General features: G+C 45.3%; 1 protein-coding gene across 1 annotated transcript; it reads left to right on the top strand.

Annotated features, from left to right (window-relative positions):
• The first annotated feature begins 7,688 nt into the window (after positions 1-7,688).
• On the top strand, positions 7,689-20,968 carry ATP6V1E1 (ATPase H+ transporting V1 subunit E1). Its single transcript, XM_082256234.1, has 9 exons — positions 7,689-7,844; positions 11,545-11,610; positions 12,506-12,615; positions 12,730-12,796; positions 16,729-16,818; positions 16,902-16,970; positions 17,871-17,965; positions 20,473-20,560; positions 20,741-20,968. Exons 1-9 carry the CDS (start codon positions 7,812-7,814, stop codon positions 20,801-20,803), a joined length of 681 nt encoding a protein of 226 aa, XP_082112360.1. The 5' UTR covers positions 7,689-7,811; the 3' UTR covers positions 20,804-20,968.
• Positions 20,969-21,671: the final 703 nt, after the last annotated feature.

The following is a 21,671-nucleotide window of genomic DNA, read 5'->3' on the forward strand; positions in this document are numbered from 1 at the left end:
GTCACAGTACATGTTGTCATTCATGGTTCCCTCAATGATCTGTAGCTCCCCAGTGCCGGCAGCACTCATGCAGCCCCAGACCATGACACTCCCACCACCATGCTTGACTGTAGGTAAGACACACTTGTCTTTGTACTCCTCACCTGGTTGCCGCCACACATGCTTGACACCATCTGAACCAAATACGTTTATCTTGATCTCATCAGACCACAAGACATAGTTCCAGTAATCCATGTCCTTAGTCTGGTTGTCTTCAGCAAACTGTTTGGGGGCTTTCTTGTGCATCATCTTTAGAAGAGGCTTCCTTCTGGGACGACAGCCATGCAGACCAATTTGATGCAGTGTATGGTCTGAGCACTGACAGGCTGACCCCCCACCCCTTCAACCTCTGCAGCAATGCTGGCAGCACTCATACATATATTTCCCAAAGCCAACCTCTGGAAATGACGCTGAACAGGTGCACTCAACTTCTTTGGTCGACCATGGCGAGGCGTGTTCTGAGTGGAACCTGTCCTGCTAAACTGCTGTATAGTCTTGGCCATCGTGCTGCAGCTCGGTTTCAGGGTCTTGGCAATCTTCTCATAGCCTAGGCCATCTTTATGTAGAGCAGCAATTCTTTTTTTCAGATCCTCAGAGAGTTCTTTACAATAAGGTGCCATGTTTAACTTCCAGTGTTAAGTATGAGAGAGTGAGCGTGATAACATCAAATTTAACACACCTGCTCCCCATTCACACCTGAGACCTTGTAACACTAACAAATCACATGACGCCAGAAAGGAAAAGGGCTAATTGGGCCCAATTTGGACATTTTCACTTAGGGGTGTACTCACTTTTTTTGCCAGCGGTTTAGACATTAATGGCTGTGTGTTGAGTTATTTTGAGGGGACAGCAAATTTACACTGTTATACAAGCTGTACACTCACTACTTTACATTGTAGGCAAAGTGTAATTTCTTCAGTGTTGTCACACGAAAAGATATAATAAAATATTTACAAAAAATGTGAGGGGTGTACCAACTTTTGTGAGATACTGTATATCACTATACAGAATATCTCCCTTTACTTAGAGAATACAGTATGTATCATTGTACAGAAAATCTCCCTGTGTTTAGAGAATATATAGATTTATATGTCATTATACAGATTATTACCCTATGTCTAGAGAATAATATATTCACCATTATACAATAGATCTCATTGTGCATAGAGAATATAAATATACAGAATATCTCCCTCTTCATAGAGAATATACTGTAAATCATTATACAGACTATCTCCCTGTGTATAGAGACTACACTGTATATTATTATTATACAGAAGATCTCCATTTATCTAGATAATATATATATATATATATATATATCATTAAATTCCCTGTGTACAGAGACTATTCATCATTATAAAGAATAGCTCCCTGTGTATAACCAATATAAGAAGTACCGTATATCATTATCTGGTACATCTGATATTCCACCTAATGGCCAAGAGAGGGAGCTCACATGACAGGCTGCTTGTAAGGGAGCGATCAGCCTGTGGTGCTGCTGAGTTGTTATGGAAGCCCAGGTTGCTTTGATAGCAGCCTTTAGCTTGTCTTCGTTGTTGGGTCTGGTGTCTCATCTTCTTCTTGACAATACCCCACAGATTCTCTATGGGGTTTAGGTCAGTCCAGTTTGCTGGCCAATCAAGCACAGTGATACCACAATCATTAAACCAGGTATTGGTACTTTTGGCAGTGTGGGCAGGTGCCAAGTCCTGCTGGAAAATGAAATCAGCATCTCCATAAAGCTGGTCAGCACAGGGAAGCATGATGTGCTCTAGAATTTCCGGCTAGAGGGCTGCGCTGATAAAACACAGTGGACCAACACCAGCAGATGACACGACTCCCCAAATCATCACTGACTGTGGAAACTTCATACTGGACCTCATACAACTTGGATTCTGTGACTCTCCACTCTTCCTCCAGACTCTGGGATCTTGATTTCCAAATAAAATGCAACAATTTCCACACTCCATAATGTTTTGGGGAGCATGCATTTGTATTCAGACCCCTGCAAATTTTTTTGGGTATGTCTCTTCCAGCTTTGCACATCTAGAGAGTGACATTTTTGCCCATTCTTCTTTGCAAAATAGTTCAAGATCTGTCAGATTGGATGGAGAGCGTCTGTGAGCAGCAATTTTCAAGTCTTGCCACAGATTCTTAATTGGATTTAGGTCTGGACTTTGACTGGGCCATTCTAACATGAATATGCTTTGATCTAAACCATTTCATTGTAGCTCAGGCTGTATGTTTAGGGTTGTTGTCCTGCTGGAAGACGAACCTCTGCCCCAGTCTCAAGTCTTTTGTAGACTAACAGGTTTTCTTCTAAGATTGCCCTGTATTGGGCTCCATCCATCTTCCCATCAGCTCTGACCAGCTTCCCTGTCCCTGCTGTAGAAAGGCATTCTCATGTTTTATGGTGGGAATGGTGTGTTCAGGGTGATGTGCAGTGTTTTCCACCACACTTAGTGTTTTGCTTTTAGGCCAAAAAGGTCAGTTTTGGTCTCATTTGAACAGAGCACCTTCTTCCACATGTTTGCTGTGTCCCCCACATGGCTTCTCGCAAACTGCAAACGGGACTTCTTATGGCTTTCTTTCAACAATGGCTTTCTTCCCATTCTTCCATAAAGGCCAGATTTGTGGAGTGCATGACTAATAGTTGCCCTGTGGACAGATTCTCCCACCTGAGCTGTGGATCTCTGCAGCTCCTCCAGAGTTACCATGGGCCTCTTGGCTGCTTCTCTGATTAATGCTCCCTTTGCCCGGCCTGTCAGTTTAGTTGGACGGCCATGTCTTGGTAGGTTTGCAGTTGTGCCATACTCTTTCCATTTTCGGATGATGGATTGAACAGCGCTCCGTGAGATGTTCAAAACTTTTAATATTTTTTTTATAATCTAACTAACCTTGCTTTAAATTTCTCCACAACTTTATCCCTGACCTGTCTGGTGTGTTCTTTGGCCTTCATGAAGCTGTTTGTTCACTAAGGTTCTCTAACAAACCACTGAGGGCTTCACAGAACAGCTGTATTTATACTGAGATTAAATTACACACAGGTGGACTCTTTTTACTAATTAGGTGACTTCTGAAGGCAATTGGTTCCACTAGAGGTTAGTTAGGGGTATCAGAGTAAAGGGAGGGGGAATACAAATGCACGCTGCACTTTTCACATATTTATTTGGAAAATATTTTGAAAAGCATTTATCATTTTCCTTCCACTTCACAATTATGTGCCACTTTGTTTTGGTCTTTCACATAAAATCCCAATAAAATAAATTTACCTTTTTGATTGTAACATGACAAAATGTGGAAGAATTTCAAGGTGTATGAGTACTTTTTCAAGGCATTGTATATACAGGGAGATGTTAGTATACAGAGGTAGGGGGTGTATATGCAGTACAGAGAGGTGTTGGTATACAGAGGTAGGGGGTGTATATACAGGGAGGTGTTGGTATACAGAAGTAGGGGGTGTATATACAGGGAGATGTTAGTATACAGTGGTACAGGGTGTATATACAGGGAGATGTTGGTATACAGAGGTAGGGGATGTATATACAGGGAGGTGTTTGTAAACAGCAGGGATCCCCAAACTACGGCCCTCCAGCTGTTGCGGAACTACACATCCCATAAGGAATTGTAAAACTCTGACATTCAGACATGAATAGGCATGATGGGAATTGTAGTTCCTGAACAACTGGAGGGCCATAGTTTTGAGACCCCTGGTATACAGAGGTAGGGGTGTATATACAGGGAGATGTTGGTATACAGAAGTAGGAGGGGGTATATACTCGGAGGTGTTGGTATACAGAGGTAGGAGGGGGTATATACAGGGAGGTGTTGGTATATAGAGGTAGGGGGTGTATATACCGGGAGGTGTTGGTATACAGAGGCGGGGTGTATATACAGGGAGGTGTTGGTATACAGAGGTGGGGGTGTATATACAGGGAGGTGTTGGTATACAGAGGTAGGAGGGGGTGTATATACAGGGTGATGCTTGTATACAGAGGTAGGAAGGGGGTGTATATACAGGAAGGTGTTGGTATACAGAGGTAGAGGGTGTATATACAGGAAGGTTTTGGTACACAGAGGTAGGAAGGGTGTGTATATACAGGGAGGTGTTGGTATACAGAGGTAGGAAGGGTGTATATACAGGAAGGTGTTGGTATACAGAGGTAGGAAGTGTGTGTGTATATATACAGAGAGGTGTTGGTATACAGAGGTAGGAAGGGGGTGTATATACAGAGAGGTGTTGGTATACAGAGGTAGGAGGGGGTGTATATACAGGGAGGTGTTGGTATACAGAGGGAGGAGGGGGTGTATATACAGGGAGGTGTGGGTATACAGAGGGATAGGAGGTTGTGTAAATACAGGGAGGTGTGGGTATACAGAGGTAGGAGGGGGTGTATATACAGGGAGGTGTTGGTATACAGAGGTAGGAGGGGGTGTATATACAGGGAGGTGTTGGTATACAGAGGTAGGTAGGGGGTGTATATACAGGAAGGTGTGGGTATACAGAGGTAGGAGGGGGTGTATATACAGGAAGGTGTTGGTATACAGGGGTAGGAGGGGGTGTAAATACAAGGAGGTGTGGTATACAGAGGTAGGAGGGGGTGTATATACAGGGAGGTGTTGGTATACAGAGGTAGGAGGGGGTGTAAATACAGGGAGGTGTGGGTATACAGAGGTAGGAGGGGTGTATATACAGGGAGGTGTTGGTATACAGAGGTAGGAGGGGGTGTATATACAGGGAGGTGTTGGTATACAGAGGTAGGAAGGGGGTGTATATACAGGAAGGTGTTACCCAGGGGGAGGGGGGGTGTATATACAGGAAGGTGTTGGTATACAGAGGTAGGAGGGGGTGTATATACAGGGAAGGTGTTGGTATACAGAGGTAGGAGGGGGGGTATATACAGGGAGGTGTTGGTATACAGAGGTAGGTAGGGGGTGTATATACAGGAAGGTGTGGGTATACAGAGGTAGGAGGGGGTGTAAATACAGGGAGGTGTGGGTATACCAGAGGTAGGAGGGGGTGTATATACAGGGAGGTGTGGGTATACAGAGGTAGGAGGGGGTGTATATACAGGGAGGTATTGGTATACAGAGGTAGGAGGGGTGTATATACAGGGAGGTGTTGGTATACAGAGGTAGGAGGGGGTGTATATACAGGGAGGTGTTGGTATACAGAGGTAGGAAGGGGGTGTATATACAGGAAGGTGTGGGTATACACAGGTAGGAGGGGGTGTATATACAGGAAGGTGTTGGTATACAGAGGTAGGAGGGGGTGTATATACAGGGAGGTGTGGGTATACAGAGGTAGGAGGGGGTGTATATACAGGAAGATGTGGGTATACAGAGGTAGGAAGGGGGTGTATATACAGAGAGGTGTTGGTATAGAGAGGTAGGAGGGGGTGTATATACAGGGAGGTGTTGGTATACAGAGGGAGGAGGGGGTGTATATACAGGGAAGGTGTTGGTATACAGAGGTAGGAGGGGGTGTATATACAGGGAGGTGTTGGTATACAGAGGTAGGAGGGGGTGTATATACAGGGAGGTGTGGGTATACAGAGGTAGGAGGGGGTGTATATACAGGAAGGTGTGGGTATACAGAGGTAGGAGGGGGTGTATATACAGGGAGGTGTTGGTATACAGAGGTAGGAGGGGGTGTATATACAGGGAGGTGTTGGTATACAGAGGTAGGAGGGGGTGTATATACAGGGAGGTGATGGTATACAGAGGTAGGAGGGGGTGTATATACAGGGAGGTGTTGGTATACAGAGGTAGGAGGGGGTGTATATACAGGGAGGTGTTGGTATACAGAGGTAGGAGGGGGTGTAAATACAGGGAGGTGTTGGTATACAGAGGTAGGAGGGGGTGTATATACAGGGAGGTGTGGGTATACAGAGGTAGGGGGGGGTGTATATACAGGGAGGTGTTGGTATACAGAGGTAGGAAGGGGGTGTATATACAGAGAGGTGTTGGTATACAGAGGTAGGAGGGGGTGTATATACAGGGAGGTGTTGGTATACAGAGGTAGGAAGGGGGTGTATATACAGAGAGGTGTTGGTATACAGAGGTAGGAGGGGGTGTATATACAGGGAGGTGTGGGTATACAGAGGTAGGAGGGGGTGTATATACAGGAAGGTGTGGGTATACAGAGGTAGGAGGGGGTGTAAATACAGGGAGGTGTGGGTATACAGAGGTAGGAAGGGGGTGTATATACAGGGAGGTGTTGGTATACAGAGGTAGGAGGGGGTGTATATACAGGGAGGTGTGGGTATACAGAGGTAGGAGGGGGTGTATATACAGGAAGGTGTTGGTATACAGAGGTAGGAAGGGGGTGTATATACAGGGAGGTGTTGGTATACAGAGGTAAGAGGGGGTGTATATACAGGGAGGTGTTGGTATACAGAGGGAGGAGGGGGTGTATATACAGGGAGGTGTTGGTATACAGAGGTAGGAGGGGGTGTATATACAGGGAGGTGTGGGTATACAGAGGTAGGAGGGGGTGTAAATACAGGGAGGTGTTGGTATACAGAGGTAGGAGTCGGTGTAAATACAGGGAGGTGTGGGTATACAGAGGTAGGAGGGGGTGTATATACAGGGAGGTGTTGGTATACAGAGGGAGGAGGGGGTGTATATACAGGGAGGTGTTGGTATACAGAGGTAGGAGGGGGTGTAAATACAGGGAGGTGTGGGTATACAGAGGTAGGAAGGGGGTGTATATACAGGGAGGTGTTGGTATACAGAGGTAGGAGGGGGTGTATATACAGGGAGGTGTGGGTATACAGAGGTAGGAGGGGGTGTATATACAGGAAGGTGCTGGTATACAGAGGTAGGAAGGGGGTGTATATACAGGGAGGTGTTGGTATACAGAGGTAGGAGGGGGTGTATATACAGGAAGGTGTGGGAATACAGAGGTAGGAGGGGGTGTAAATACAGGGAGGTGTGGGTATACAGAGGTAGGAGGGGGTGTATATACAGGGAGGTGTTGGTATACAGAGGTAGGAGTCGGTGTAAATACAGGGAGGTGTGGGTATACAGAGGTAGGAGGGGGTGTATATACAGGGAGGTGTTGGTATACAGAGGTAGGAGTCGGTGTAAATACAGGGAGGTGTGGGTATACAGAGGTAGGAAGGGGGTGTATATACAGGAAGGTGTTGGTATACAGAGGTAGGAAGGGGTGTATATACAGGGGGTGTTGGTATACAGAGGTAGGAGGGGGGTGTATATACAGGGAGGTGTTGGTATACAGAGGTAGAAAGGGGGTGTATATACAGGGAGGTGTTGGTATACAGAGGTAGGAGGGGGGTATATACAAGAAGGTGTTGGTATACAGAGGTAGGAGGGGGTGTATATACAGGGGGGTGTTGGTATACAGAGGTAGGAAGGGGGTGTATATACAGGGAGGTGTGGGTATACAGAGGTAGGAAGGGGGTGTATATACAGGGAGGTGTTGGTATACAGAGGTAGAAAGGGGGTGTATATACAGGGAGGTGTTGGTATACAGAGGTAGGAGGGGGGTATATACAAGAAGGTGTTGGTATACAGAGGTAGGAGGGATGTCGGTGATGACCTTGCTGCTCCAGAGGAGATACAGCGTAAGGGCGGGGCCAGACTGACAGGTAGGCGGAGGAATTTTAGATCAGGGCGCGCCTCCTTTGCCCGGTGATAGTCACCTGACCCGGAAGTGGGCGTTTCTTCGGTCAGCTGATCTCCGTATAAGACGAGTGCCCAGCTCTCGGTGTCATTGTATATTTCCGAACCTCTATCTGTTCACCATGGCGCTCAGCGATGCCGACGTCCAGAAACAGGTGAGTGTGTGCAGGGGAGGGAGATGATGGGGATGAAGCGCTCCTCGGTGGGTCAGGTGATGGTGGGGATCTCTGCAGCGAGGCCCGGAGACAGACGAGCGTGTCACAATATCGTTCTTTCTGATCCACCACTTTGACAGATTGGTTAAAAAAAAAAAAAAGGCAAATATTTCCCCACCCCTATTGTAGGGGGATTGGATGTCTGTCCTAGGAGGGATGGGGTGGGGGAGATATACATGGAGTCTCCCCAGGGTGGGGAAGGGCAGATTGGACACATCTCGGGGGGGGGGGCTCCTATGGCATGGTCTGTAAGGTGGATAGGGGTGTCCTTTGCATCTGGATGGGGTTGTGATGTCAGAATGAGGGGTGATGGTCTGGGGTCATCGCGCCCCCCCCCCCCCTGTAGTTGTAGATGGTTAACATTGTACATTACACCCCCTCCTTCCCCCATCACTATGCAGCTCTGTATGAGTCAGTCATGTGATCAGTGTGAGGATTGGAGACGGTCACATGATGGTAGATTCAGGTTCCTCATTGTGTTCTGTATCATTATTCGTGGCGCTCGCGCATGACCCCCCCTCTCTCCTATTGCAGATATTTTTGTCATCCCAGCTTTGGGCTGCTTCTGTCTGCTGAAGGACTACAGCTCCCAGCATGGTGGCATGTCCTACACAAGACTGATCAGTAAATGCTGGGGATGGGGGCATGGTAGGCTTTATAGTGCTGGCCTCTAAGAAAAATGCTCATTGCCTGGCCATGTCAGACTTTCAGTGCTTTTGAGTCTCTGGACCCAAATAAGCGTGCAGTAAACTACACTTAGAATAGCCCAAAATTCCTTCATCTTGTTCCAGGTCAGCAACTTAATCAACTTTAAAGCTAAAAGATCAGCATGACAGCCAGGGAAGAAATCTTTGAGAAGTAGATCTCAGCAGTAGGAGGATCCATAGCTCTTCAATGACTGCTTCATTGTAGATGACATTGGAAGCTTCTAATTGAAATGTGGAAAGGGCAGCCATGAGTGCGGATTCTCAGCTTCCCTATAGATTGGGGTCAGTAGGTTGTGAAGCTGAAACCTGACATTCTGGGCTACAATTCCAGGTGAGCAGCTCCACTCTTTGTTGACTGTAAACAGTGGAGTCAGCTAACTCTGCTCCTGGCTGGATCCACCATGAGCCGGGGCTTAGATGGCATCTGGCTGGAGTAGGCATCACGTGTAGGATGAGGCCAGCTCTTTGTTTAGATAATAACAGAGTCTGTCCCTCCTGTAAACATAGCGATGTGATGGCGATCTCAGGTGTACAGACAGGTCCTCTACGATGACAGTGATATCCATAGGCCTAGGAGGGTTTCTAGCAGCCTGGCTCCTCCCACAGTGCCATCATAGCAGGTTCTGATCACTAGCAGATGGGCTCCCCAGTATTTGGTGTAAGGGGGGATCTACTGTGCTGAGTGACCCTGATCATTCAGCTGTCTAATGTCTCCAGCAGTGGGACTGAACTGAGAATACTGTAGAAAAGATGTTCTCCTGGACCTAGAGTGACCCCCAATTATTACAGAAAGGGTTTATACTAAATATTATGGTAAACTGTTGCCAGTGGGGCAGGAAGCGAGTGGAAATCGCTAAAATGAAGCCCCAGAAAGAAGTAAAACTGACCGGGGTTCTAATTTCTCCCCACCTTCCAAAACCTTAGATTGGCTGGATGTACACGTTAAAGAGAACTGGTCAGGGTTCTGTCCCAACCTTAGCTGAGACTTGTCCATATCTGCAGGCTGCTGAGGGCTGACTCCAGGAAGCCATGCAGATGCCGGCACAGTATTGTTGCTGACAGTTCCAGGCCAGTGTCACAACAGTGATCCTCGTCCGCTTTCCAGGGACATGATTGCTTTTTTTTTTTTTTTTTTTTTTTTTTTTTTTTTTGAGGTGTCCCTCCCTCATTGAACTGAGTGACCCCATTCACACCTGAATGATTTGAAGTGCATTTCCTAAAGTGTTCCACAAACCAAGATTCATACGTACTTCAATAGTGTCCATCCATACCTGAGCAACCTGTCAGAAAAATGCATGCAATGAAGGTTTCCTGCCTCTCCTAGAAATGGTCTTTTCGTTGATTAATGATAAAATTACCCCTAAAAACTAGGGGATAAATACACAGATAATGCCTGAATCTGCCCAATGTGTATGGGTAAGTAATAGGAAAGTGACTAGCCGCACACTGCTGACTCCAGTCAGTCAGGTTTATTTTTTTTATTCCTCTCAAGATGGGACAAACAGACCAGTGACTTTGCGAACCGTTTACGTGTTACCATAAACACTTTTTTTGTATGAAACACGTTCCCAGTTTGCTAAGTCCCTGAGCTGTTTGTCCAATCTTGGAGGGATAAAGGACTTTTTTTATTACATGGAGTCAGCAGTGTGTAGCCATTTGTTCTTTTCTTTTGGTCTTACACGGTGGCAAACCGGAGCCTGTACAGGTCTGATTCCTGTAAGTACATATGCCTGAGTGGTATATTGCCTTTATCGGCTATGGGTGAGCAATATTCGTCTGGCTCTGTCATTGAGTTAAAGGTGCCTTGGGAGAAGGTAAGCAGTCTTTTGGTGTTCATGTTGCTTGCAAGTTTTTGAGGTTTGCCCCTGGCCACAGACCAGGGATTGTAAGGCCCGGTTTGTACTGTAAGTGACCTTCTGTGTCTTCTGTTTCCTAAATATCAGTGTTATGAGTGACTACAAGGAGGTGTTGTCACTGCACTATCCGCCAGCCTTGTCCTACAATGCGTCTTCTGCTGAGCACACACTTGCTATGGGTTCCACCTCTACCATTTTCCAAATTTACCCTTTTTACACCACCTAACATTTTCAGTTTACTTTATATATATATATATATATATATATATATATATATATATATATATATATATATATATATATATATATATATATATATATATATATATATATATATATAAAAATAAAAAAATTATATACCTTTTACCATCTTCACTTCAATGTTCTCCTCTGAACCTTAATGTTACTGGTTGATCTGGGACCTAACTATGTGTGGCAATCCTACGTGGAGCAGGCCAATTAAACCTCAGGGGATAGTCAATGCTCCACCCCCCCCCCCCCCCCCCCAGCCCACACATTCGGGGCTCATTCACACATGGGTGCAGTGAACTTTTTTTCTACATGGGATCAATGCAGGTCTCTGCTAGGCCACATAACAATGGCTTTCTATAGGCTTCCTTCACATAGCAATGCTGGTGTGATGTGCAGACAGTTTTGGGATTCTTACCTGGAGATTGAATCTCTATGGCCTGAATGATATGAGTGTTTAACTCTCAGCCCTGCCTGTATCATGCTTGATCCATCACATCCACACTGTTGGTGTGAGTGCAGAGGAGATGAGGATGGTGAAGTGTTACATTCCTCGATAAACTGTCACAGATCTCATAGCCCTCTGACCTGCTGAGCCCCCCTCCCCCCCCCCCCTTTCGTAATCCAAACAAGAATTACTTTAAAATAAAAAGCTCTGAATTGATATAGTCTTGCCCCCAAAAAATGCAAAGATCATTGCCTGTGGAATGAATAGGAAGCAATGTCCCCAATCTGATAAGGATCCTCCAATGTGTAAGCCAGTCTCTGCCTTGTGTCAGATCAGTCTCCATTATCTTCCATACTGATTTCTTCTATTCTGTGTTCTAGATCAAGCACATGATGGCTTTCATCGAACAGGAGGCCAATGAAAAGGCAGAAGAGATTGATGCCAAGGTGAGTGTTGGAGGAAGAGCAGGGCCGCTACCACCTGTAACATATACTCTGCTTAGCGAGCCACTTCCATCATTAACCTGGAAGATTCAAAGTCAGTCCAGCAGCGCTGAGTGTTTCAGGAGAGGAGAGTTACAGGAGGGAGCAGAGTCCTCCAGCAGTGGGGAGTATTTTAGGAGATGAGTTGGAGGAAGGAACAGTATTTTAGGAGAGGAAGACATGAAGTACTGCAGCATTGCAGAGTATTTCAGGAGAGGAGAGTTAGATGGAGGAAGGAGCAGAGTCTTCCAGCAGTGTAGAGTATTTCAGGAGAGTTAGAGAAAGGAGCAGAGTATTTTAGGAGAGTTGGAGGAAGGAGCAGAGTCGTCCACCAGTGGGGAATATTTTTGGAGAGGTGAGTTAGAGGAAAGAGCAGAGTCCTTCAGTGCAGAGTATTTCAGGAGGAGAGAGTTGGAGGAAGGGGCAGAGTATTTTAGGCCAGGACAGTGAGAGGAAGAAATGACCTACCCCAGCAATGCAGAGTATTTCAGGAGAGGAGAGTTTGATGGAGGAAAGAGCAGAGTATTTCAGGAGAGGAGAGTTTGGAGGAAAGAGCAGAGTCCTTCAGTGCAGAGTATTTCAGGAGGAGAGAGTTGGAGGAAGGGGCAGAGTATTTTAGGCCAGGACAGTGAGAGGAAGAAATGACCTACCCCAGCAATGCAGAGTATTTCAGGAGAGGAGAGTTTGGAGGAAAGGGCAGAGTCTTCCAGCAATGCAGACTATTTCAGGAGAGGATAGTTTGCTGGAGGAAGGAGCAGAGTCCTCCAGCAGTGCAGTTTGATGGTGGGAAGAGTTCTAGTGTGAAACATTTAAGACTTCAACTTTTGATTCTTAAACTGTAACATGCGACTCTTCTCAGGCAGAGGAGGAGTTTAACATTGAAAAGGGTCGTCTTGTGCAAACGCAGAGGTTAAAGATCATGGAGTATTATGAGAAGAAGGAGAAGCAGATTGAGCAGCAGAAGAAAATGTGAGTACAATTTGGCCCCCAGGAGAGCTCCCTTCTCCTGATCTAGGTGTGTGTTGTTAACCCCTTTCCCTCTTGTTCTCCTTGCATATTCCTTTCTCTCATTTTGTCTTTCAGTCAGATGTCCAATCTGCTGAACCAAGCCCGATTGAAGGTTCTAAAAGCTCGAGATGACCTGATCAGTGTGAGTATGTTTTCTTCTGTCCAGCACACTTTGGTGTAAGTGGAGCTCCCCCTTAAATTATCACCAGCCTCTGTACTGCATGGTGTATACAGAGCCCCCCCCCCCATTGTCTCTGCTCACATGGGCTGAGTCTAGAGACTCCATATTGTGTGGGTGGCTTGTGCTGTCTCACTGGTGGGAAGCGTCATGTAAAGCTCTGCCATGTTCTGTTTTTCTCCCGTCTCTTCATTGCACAAGTCTAATTCAGAGGTCATGAAAGAGGAAGACTCTGATGGCAGTAATGCTCAGGAGTTCTGAGCAGATATTTCCACATCTTACACCAGACACTCCTCTCCAACCTCTCAGAACCAAATGGAACTGTCTACTGCTTCTCTTTAACACTTTTAGTTGTGTTGGGCAGTCTGCGGTATGCCCCACCTGCTCATTGTCACCTCTCCTTTTAACCCAGTAGCTCGACTTCTAGCCAGTACCCAAACTTTCCCCATGTATAAACCCCTTCCTCGTCATACAGGTTTATACACTGAAAGTAAAGCTAATCCAGTACAGGATTATAATTATTATAATACAGGATTTATATGGCACCTAAACAAAATGAAGGTAGACATTAGTTAGAATACAATTTGGTACAAAAGGAATCAGGGCCCTGCTCGTTGGCGCTTACAATCTAAAAGGGAGGGTCAATTGATACAAAAGGTAAATAGCTGTGGGTGATGAGCTGATGGAGAAAGTGAAACAGTGTATTAGAAGCTGGATAGGATTTAACCACTACTGGACCACCCACCACCGTGTATTTGCGTCAGTACTTTGATGGTAAATACCAGTGTTGTAGCAGCAGATAGCTGTCATAACCCTGGTATTTTTCTACACAGCCGGCGGTCCTCTTTCACAGAAGTGGTCCTAGCAGCAGATTCGCCACGGGATCACTTTTATTTTTATGGGCGGCTTCCTGGTCGTTTTCTGCTCTTACTGGAGCCAGCCGTAGGTAGCGGAGAAAACAATCTGCCCCAGGCAGGAAGTCATGTGAGGGCAAGCTGGCCCCCACTCGACTCTATGGCCCTGAGGACCAAAACGACATCAGACTTCGCTTCCACTTAAAAAAAAAAAAAAAACTTGCTTCAGTGTAAATGTGACTTCAGATTTCACATTGAAGAGGACCTGTCCTGCTTATTTCTATTACAAGGGATGGTTACATGGGTACTTGTAACGGGAATAAAAGTGACCCGCAAAAAAAAAAAAAAACTTTTTTTTTTTTTTTGGATAGTGTAAAAATAAAGGTAATGAAGGGGGGGAAAAAAAGCCCTGTCCTTTCATGCTTGGGTGTAACTGCATACGCAAGTTGTGGCCAAATATGTAACGGTGATCAAACCACACGTGGGGTATCGCCACGATTATTGGAGCGAGAGCAATAATTCCGACCATAGACCACCTTTGTAACTCTAAACTTGTAACCTAGACATTTTTAAAGCGTCAGCTGTGGAGATTTTTTTACCAATGGTTGTCGCCAAAAAAGTGTGTGGGGGGGGGGGGGGTGTTCCCAAAAGAAAATTGCGTTTAAGACCGATGCGCAAATATGGTGTGACAAAGTATTGCAATGAAGGGGGGACATATGGGAGGAAATTTTTGAGCTTGGTTTTAGATTCAGTTTGAGGAAGTAGTGTGATATCCAGGCTGGTATGTGTGTTTAGTAAATCAGTGATGTGGGAGGAGTCTGAGGGGTAGAGAGATTTGGGTGTCATCGGCATAGAAATGGTAGTGGAAGCCATGGTAGGCTATTAGCTGACCCAAGGAGGAAGTGTAGATTGAGAATAGTAGAGGTCCAAGGACAGAACCTTGGGGGGACCCCAACAGTAAGTGGACTTGTAAGTGACACTGAAGGTGCGGTGAGATGGGTAAGATTCGAACCAAGAGAGCGCAGTCATGGAGACCATGCAAATTTCGTTTTTTTTTGAGGAGGAGGGGGTGGTCAACTGTATCAAAGGCAGCAGAGAGTTGAGAGTTCCTAGAGTAAAGCCCCGTACACACGCGTCAAATTGGCAGGGAATTTTCGGCCAACGTCCGGTCTGCCGATTTTCGGCTTGTTAGTATGATGCTTCCGACAACCAACTCCGACTTTTCGCCTGAAAAAAAAATCTGGTGTGCAGGCTATAAAATTTTTGTTGGCCGTCAACACAATGGCTGATTTTCCATCAGTCAGTACAGATTTTGACAGGGAAAAACCTTATGAGCAAGTCTGGGCATGCTCAGTGAAGAAAGAACACAAAGAAAGCAAACTAACACATGACATCACTTCTGAAGTAGAATTTTGTTGGCCGAGAAAATTTGTGTGCAGTCTAGGCACATTCCAACCAACAAAACACAACTTGGACAAAAGTGGGGACGATTGGTCGGCCGATAATCGTTGCGTGTGTACGAGGCTTTAGAGTGCGAAGTAGTGACCGTTGAACTATTGTCCTTCCTAGATGACCAACTTCAGAATCCACCTCTGAGACTGCATTTTAAGTGTTTGAAACCCAAATGATTAACGCTGAACTCCAGCCTTCCCTTTTGAACAGTTGTATGGGCTCCTCTGCTGAAATTACTTAGTGGTTGTAAAAGCACAAGGTGTTTGTTATATATATATATATATATATATATATATATATATATATATATATATATATATATATATATAAATTTTTTTTTTTTTTTTTTTTTTATGCATGAAGGTTAAAAAAAACCCTCTGTGTGGGGGTGCCCCCCCCCAATACTTTTACTGAGCTCCCTCTCAATCCAGCAAATGTCTACAAGAGCCTTGCTTCTCTGGGGACTTGGCTGTTGACTCCTGCTGCTGATTGACTCCTGCTGCTGTCTATCACAGTAAGCCAATCAGGAGACGGAGGGATGAGGCCAAGCCGCAGCTCAGTATGTGAATGGACACACAGCAGTAGCTTGCATACCCCCATAGCAAGCTGCTTGCTGTGGGGGCACCTGACCGGAGGGAGGAGCCAGGAGTGCTGGCGTGGGACCCGAGAAGAGGAGAATCTGGGCCATTCTGTGCAAAACCAACTGCACAGAGCAGGTAAATGTAACATGTTTGCAAAGCTTTATTATTTTAATGCAAAAAAAAAAAAACCTTAATCGCTTTAAATTCTGATTTCACTGCACAGCGTGAGCTTCTCACAATGTGCATTTAGAAGTTAGCGAGTCAAAGCGCATGTCCTTTCCTGGCTATAGCCCATCACCATCATCTAGCTCATTCCTCCTCAGCCTATGTGTCCTTGTCCCACCCCTTTTATTCATTGGATTTTTGTCATGGAGACTCCACATCATGCTTTTGTGTAATCTAGAGTGGTCTGCATGGAAATGCAGCTTTTCTATGAACTCTTACTACTTTAACTGATATCCACCCATCAACGCATTTCAATATTTTCTCCCAAGAGCCACCTCACTGTATACATCAGGGCTAAGGGCTCGAGAGGAGTATGGAGGCAGGGTGCTGTGAAGTTTCCAGTAAGCTATGTACAGTATCCTGTTGCATTCCCCCCCCCCCTTTTCTCTCTCCCACAAGCCACAATCTGCTGCTTGTAAAGAAAAGCACAGAGACCCAGTGATGACATCACTTGTTTTCATTACTTAGTTTTTTTTTTTGTTTTAATGTCATTAGAATGTTGAGGAAAGAAAAGATGAACCAGAAACGGCAAGCTAAAGCAGAACAAATTTCAGCTTGTTGCTGAAGCTGGGGGTTATACTTGATCTGAGCTTTACTGGCCTCTGGTGGGGTCTGTGCCCCTTTTTGAGGGTGCTGTTGATCAGTCACAATCAGGAGCATGATATTCCTCATTAAGTGGTGTATGGCCACTGTTGGATTTGTCTGTGTTCACACACTGGATTTAATACAAAGGGCTTTTATGTCTCGGGTTTGTCATTCTTTAACTGATCGTTAATTCTCATAGGATCTCCTACACGAGGCAAAGCAGCGGTTGGCGCGAGTAGTGAAGGACCCAGCAAGGTACCAGTCCCTGCTGGATGGACTTGTGTTACAGGTAAAGGTTGGATGGGATTTATCTGTAATCCTATAAATTTATAGATGTTCTCTATTTCTAACTGATCTCTTGCCTCTCTTCAGGGCTTGTACCAGCTGCTGGAATCAAAGGTCTTTATCCGGTGCCGCAAGGAGGACCAGCCACTTGTTAGGGTGAGAGCCAACAAGATGGGGCAGAAGATGAGTTGTACAGAGAAGATTATCAGTTATCTAGTGATGGAGCAATGTGACCTGCATAGGGACACCATTAGATGTGTACTGTGCTGGGTTTTATCCTAATTGTTGTAAGATGGGTATTGGGCATAGCAGGCAGACAAACCCAGGAACTTGTACAGGGATGGTGAGAACCCCTCAGGATGGGCACAGCAGGTATGCAGGCCCAGGAACTTAGTGCAAGGATAGTGGGAACCCCTCATAATGGGCACCATGGGTGCTCAGACCTGGGAGCTCCACACCAGGATCATGGCAAACCCATATAATTGGGTGCAGTGGGTGTTCAGACCTGCGAGCTTAGCGCAGGGTTAGAGAGAACCCTTTTAGGCTTCGCTCACATATTGGTGTCCCGAATCACGGCAAATCATGGGATGCCCGTGCGATTCACTTCCAATGGCACACCAAATGTGTTGTGATTTTGCTGCGATTGTCATCTGAATTACAGTAAAATCGTGGGGCGCCTGACGCCCAAAAGTAGAAGCGCCACGTTTGGGGGTGCCATTGAAAGTGATGGGAATTGCATGGGTGTCCCGCAAATCTGCCAGCAATCTAGGACGCCAATATGTGAACGGTGTCTTTTATAACGAGCACTGTAGGTGTGCAGATCAGGAACTTTAACTTAAAAATTCCAAGAAACAAACTGGGGGAGTGGTGATTCTCCAAAGCACTGAAATGTAACTTACTGTGCCTTTGTGAAACCAGTATAGTGGAGGTTGGTTGCTGTAGTCAGTCACTCTTCTACACTACCCAGGAAACGGGGGGGGGGGCCCTAACTGTTCTTCCATCAGGCTCTCTTAAACCCAAGTTTTGTGTTCTTATTGTGCTATTTCTCTTCTCTAGAATTCATTGCAGAAAAATATTCCCATCTACAAGGCGGCAACGAAAAGAGACGTGGAGGTGTTCATCGACCAGGAGGGATACCTGGCCCCTGAGATGTAAGAAATCTTGCAAATTTTTCATTAGGACTATGGAAGGGATAACACCCCATCAGTCCTCTCTTCCCTTTTTAGGAGTCACGCTCAGTGTAGGTATGAGTCAGACTCTCTACCACATCCCTCCATAGTGAAAACCAAAAGAAACCACCATTGGGGACATTGTAGGCAGTAAGTATACTGATACTGTATACTTAGCCTACAAAGTCTCAAAGGGGTTTCTTTCTGTCTTCCCTTTATAGAAAGTTCCCTTGGACAGTTACTAGTGGAAGTATTGCTATTGCAGGATAGGCAGATTGACTGAAAGCAGACCGGGGGTTCCTCTCCACAACCCCTCTGTCACTGTTTAGAAACAGCGTGGCTCTGCCCATACAGCTACAGCATTCAGATTTCCAGCAATGAATAAATAAAATAAAAAGTACTATCCGCTGCCATGGCAGATTTGTAATTTCAGTGGGCTGTAGGGGTGCTGATGAGAGCTCCTATCGTCCACTGACATGTCCTTTCAGCTTTCCAGCAGAGAGCCCATACAGAAGTATGAGCTGAATGCCAGACAAGGTGTTGTAAATATTTTCAGAATTTGGTCCATAGTGACATGATGGCATCACGCAGTTGCTGCAGCTTTTTTGGCTGCAGAGCCATGATGTGATTCTCCCATTCCACCACATCCCAAAGGTGCTCTATTGGATGAGATCTGGTGACTGTGGAGGCCATTGGAGTACAGTGACCTCATTGTCATGTTCAAGAAACCAGTGGTGAGATGATTTGAGCTTTGCGACATGGTGCATTATCCTGCTGGAAGGAGCCATCAGAAGATGGGTACACTGTAGTCATAAAGGGATGGACGTGATCCGTAACAATAGTAGGGTAGGCCTGTGGTGTTTAAACAATGCTCAATTGGTACTAAGGGACCCAAAGTGTGCCAAGAATATATCCCCCCCCCCCCCCCCCCACACCACCACCACCCTGAACTGTTGATCCAAGGCAGCATGGATCCAAGGCAGCATGGATCCATGCTGTCATGATTTTTTTTTTTTTTTTTCCCCTGCCAAATTCTGACCCTACCATCTAAATGTCACAGCTGGATTCGAGACCCAATCGGACCAGGCAACATTTTCCAGTCTTCTATTGTGCGAATTGTAACCTCTATTTCCTGTTGGCTGATAGGTGTGGTCTGCTGCAGCTCATCTGCTTCAAGGTGTTATGCATTTGGAGATCATATTCTTCGAACCTTGGTTGTAACGAGTGGTTATTTATTACTGTTGCCTTTCTATCTACTGGAAACCAGTTTGCCCATTCTCCTGACATCAACAAGGCATTTTTGTCCACACAACTGCCCCTCACTGGATATTTTCTCTTTTTCGGACCATTCTCTCTAAACCCTAGAGGTGTGTGTGTGTGTGTGTGTGTGTGTGTGTGTGTGTGTGTGTGTGTGTGTGTGTGTGTGTGTTTTTAAAATACTCAGACCAGCCTGTCTGGCACCACCCACCATGCAGTGTTTAAAGTTGCTTAAATCCCCATTCTGATGCTGGGTTTGAACTGCAGCAAGTTATCTTCACCATCCTTAGATGCCTAAATGCATTGAGTTGCCGCCATGTGATTGGCTGATTAGCAGTTTGTGTTACCAAGCAATTGAACATGTGTACATAATAGCTGGGGAGTGTATATATTAAATGTTCTACTTTCCTACTTTGTGCATGGCGGCACACCTATGGGCTTGTTCTTGAGCTGGGCTGAGTGCGTCTAGGCTCTGGCTCCTGCTCCCTCATCACAGGATTTGATTGACAGCAGCAGGAACCAATGCCTCCTGCTATCACTGCAGCCTGTCAGGAGAGGAAGACAGATGAGAGCTGCTGCAGTTGGGCACAGTGTTGGATCGAGCCAGGTAGTATAGGTGGAGAGGGGGGGGGGGGCAATAAAGCTAGTGGAACGTGTTTTTCAATCTAGCCTTTTTGGCACCCCAGATGTTTTGGAACTTCATTTCCCATGATGCTCAATTACACTGCAGAGTGCATGAGCATCATGGGAAATGTAGTTCCAAAATCTGGGGTGCCAAGGTTCTCAATCACTGCTTCAGAACCACTTCAGTCACCAAACCCTAACAAGCATACAGTTCAGTTGTACTGGAGTAGTGCCTTTTAACATAACTCAATATTTTAAAACTTTTTTATTTTTAAGTTTGCATTTCTGCCTCTTCCAATACCAACCCCTGGGATCCTGTACTTATAAGGTGCAGCATTTGGCACTGTGTGCTGAAACGACTGACCTGAGCCAGGCAAACTTTTTTTTTTAAATGTATGATCTGAACATTAATTATGCCATAATATTAAGCTGTTATTCTTGTGCATAAGTAATCCGTGTGTGTGAAGAGTGTTGTAAATTATACTAGCCAATCAGGAATGGCCTCTCATATGACTACAGTCAGTTTAAAACCTGGTTGGTGGTTGTAGCACCTGCCTGAAAGAGTTGTATGTGTTTCTGCCTCATTGAGTCCTTTTTCTTCTCCTCAGTGCCGGAGGAATAGAGCTTTACAATGCAGATGGCAAGATCAAGGTGGCGAACACACTGGAAAGCCGGCTGGACCTCATCGCTCAGCAGGTGCGTGTCTCTGGATAGTTTTTGTATACTTTTATCCATGGAGTATTTCAGGATAGTTGGATAGAGGAAGCGGCAGCCTCCAGCAGTGCAAGAGTATATTTCTGAAGAGATTTCCTCATGTAGAACAGTTTGGTAATTATGTGACCTTGCTTTATATGACTTTACTCTTTTTTTTTTCAGATGATGCCAGAAATTCGAGTTGCTTTGTTCGGGGTGAATGCAAACCGCAAGTTCTTGGACTAAGTGATGCCATATACTGCCCCCTAGTGTACAGAAAAGTGAAATTCCAGAATATTTTGTTCGTTCTTGTATCGTTTATTATTTTTTTCAGTTGTTGCAGTCTATGAGCTTGGCCTATTTTATTTGTATACAGAAGTGGCCTGTGACAGGTGCTGTGATCACAATTCTGGCATTCCGAATTAATGTTTTTTTTTGTCATGCATCTAGGTTTTACAGTGAGTATGGAAGTCTGAAGCCTCTTTTCTATAATAGTAGAATTGAAATTTTGGGCTTCCCTTAAAACTCTGTTCAGCCCCCCAGCTTGTGCCTCCTATGAAAGAATATGTACCAGCTTGTCAGCTGGTGCTCTGCTGCGTGAGGAGCTATGTGGTCAAGGACAAGCTGTGAGACAGGTTGTGCCTTGTAATAACCACTGCACCATGTTTTGCTTCCTTCTGTGCATTTGTCATTGGTCTCCCCTGAATTGGCCCTTGTGTTACAGGCCTGGCCCAGTCTGATAATTGTGATAGCGCAGCAATCATATGTGAATTTGTCTTATTTATTACATTAACTGAAACTGTTGATCCGCTCCTTGTACTGTACTTGTCCAAAATTAGTCTAGATGTGTTCACAAAGCAACTCCATGCAAATGGCTGCAAGAGATAAGATCAATAAAATACAGAGTGGAGGATGTGTTTGCTTAAAAATGATACTAGGCATACAATTGCTGCAACCCCTTCTATTTATGTATAAAGATCATGCCACTGTATTTTAATGTAATATAAAAAAATGATCGGTGTATGGTCTTTAATTATTGCTGTTCAGAAGTCATGTGACATTTCCTGTCCTCAGTGAAGATCTAAGGGCGGAGTTTCTCGTACTCTACTGATCT

This window comes from Pelophylax lessonae (assembly GCF_965119305.1).
Source record: "Pelophylax lessonae genome assembly, chromosome: 4".
Lineage (NCBI taxonomy): Eukaryota > Metazoa > Chordata > Amphibia > Anura > Ranidae > Pelophylax > Pelophylax lessonae.

Excerpts from the sequence above, each read along its gene's own strand:
- ATP6V1E1 (XM_082256234.1), top strand. The coding sequence starts at position 7,812 with ATGGCGCTCAGCGATGCCGACGTCCAGAAACAG. Across the intron at positions 7,845-11,544 it reads ATGCCGACGTCCAGAAACAG|ATCAAGCACATGATGGCTTT; the intron begins GTGAGTGTGTGC and ends TCTGTGTTCTAG. Across the intron at positions 17,966-20,472 it reads GGATACCTGGCCCCTGAGAT|TGCCGGAGGAATAGAGCTTT; the intron begins GTAAGAAATCTT and ends TCTTCTCCTCAG.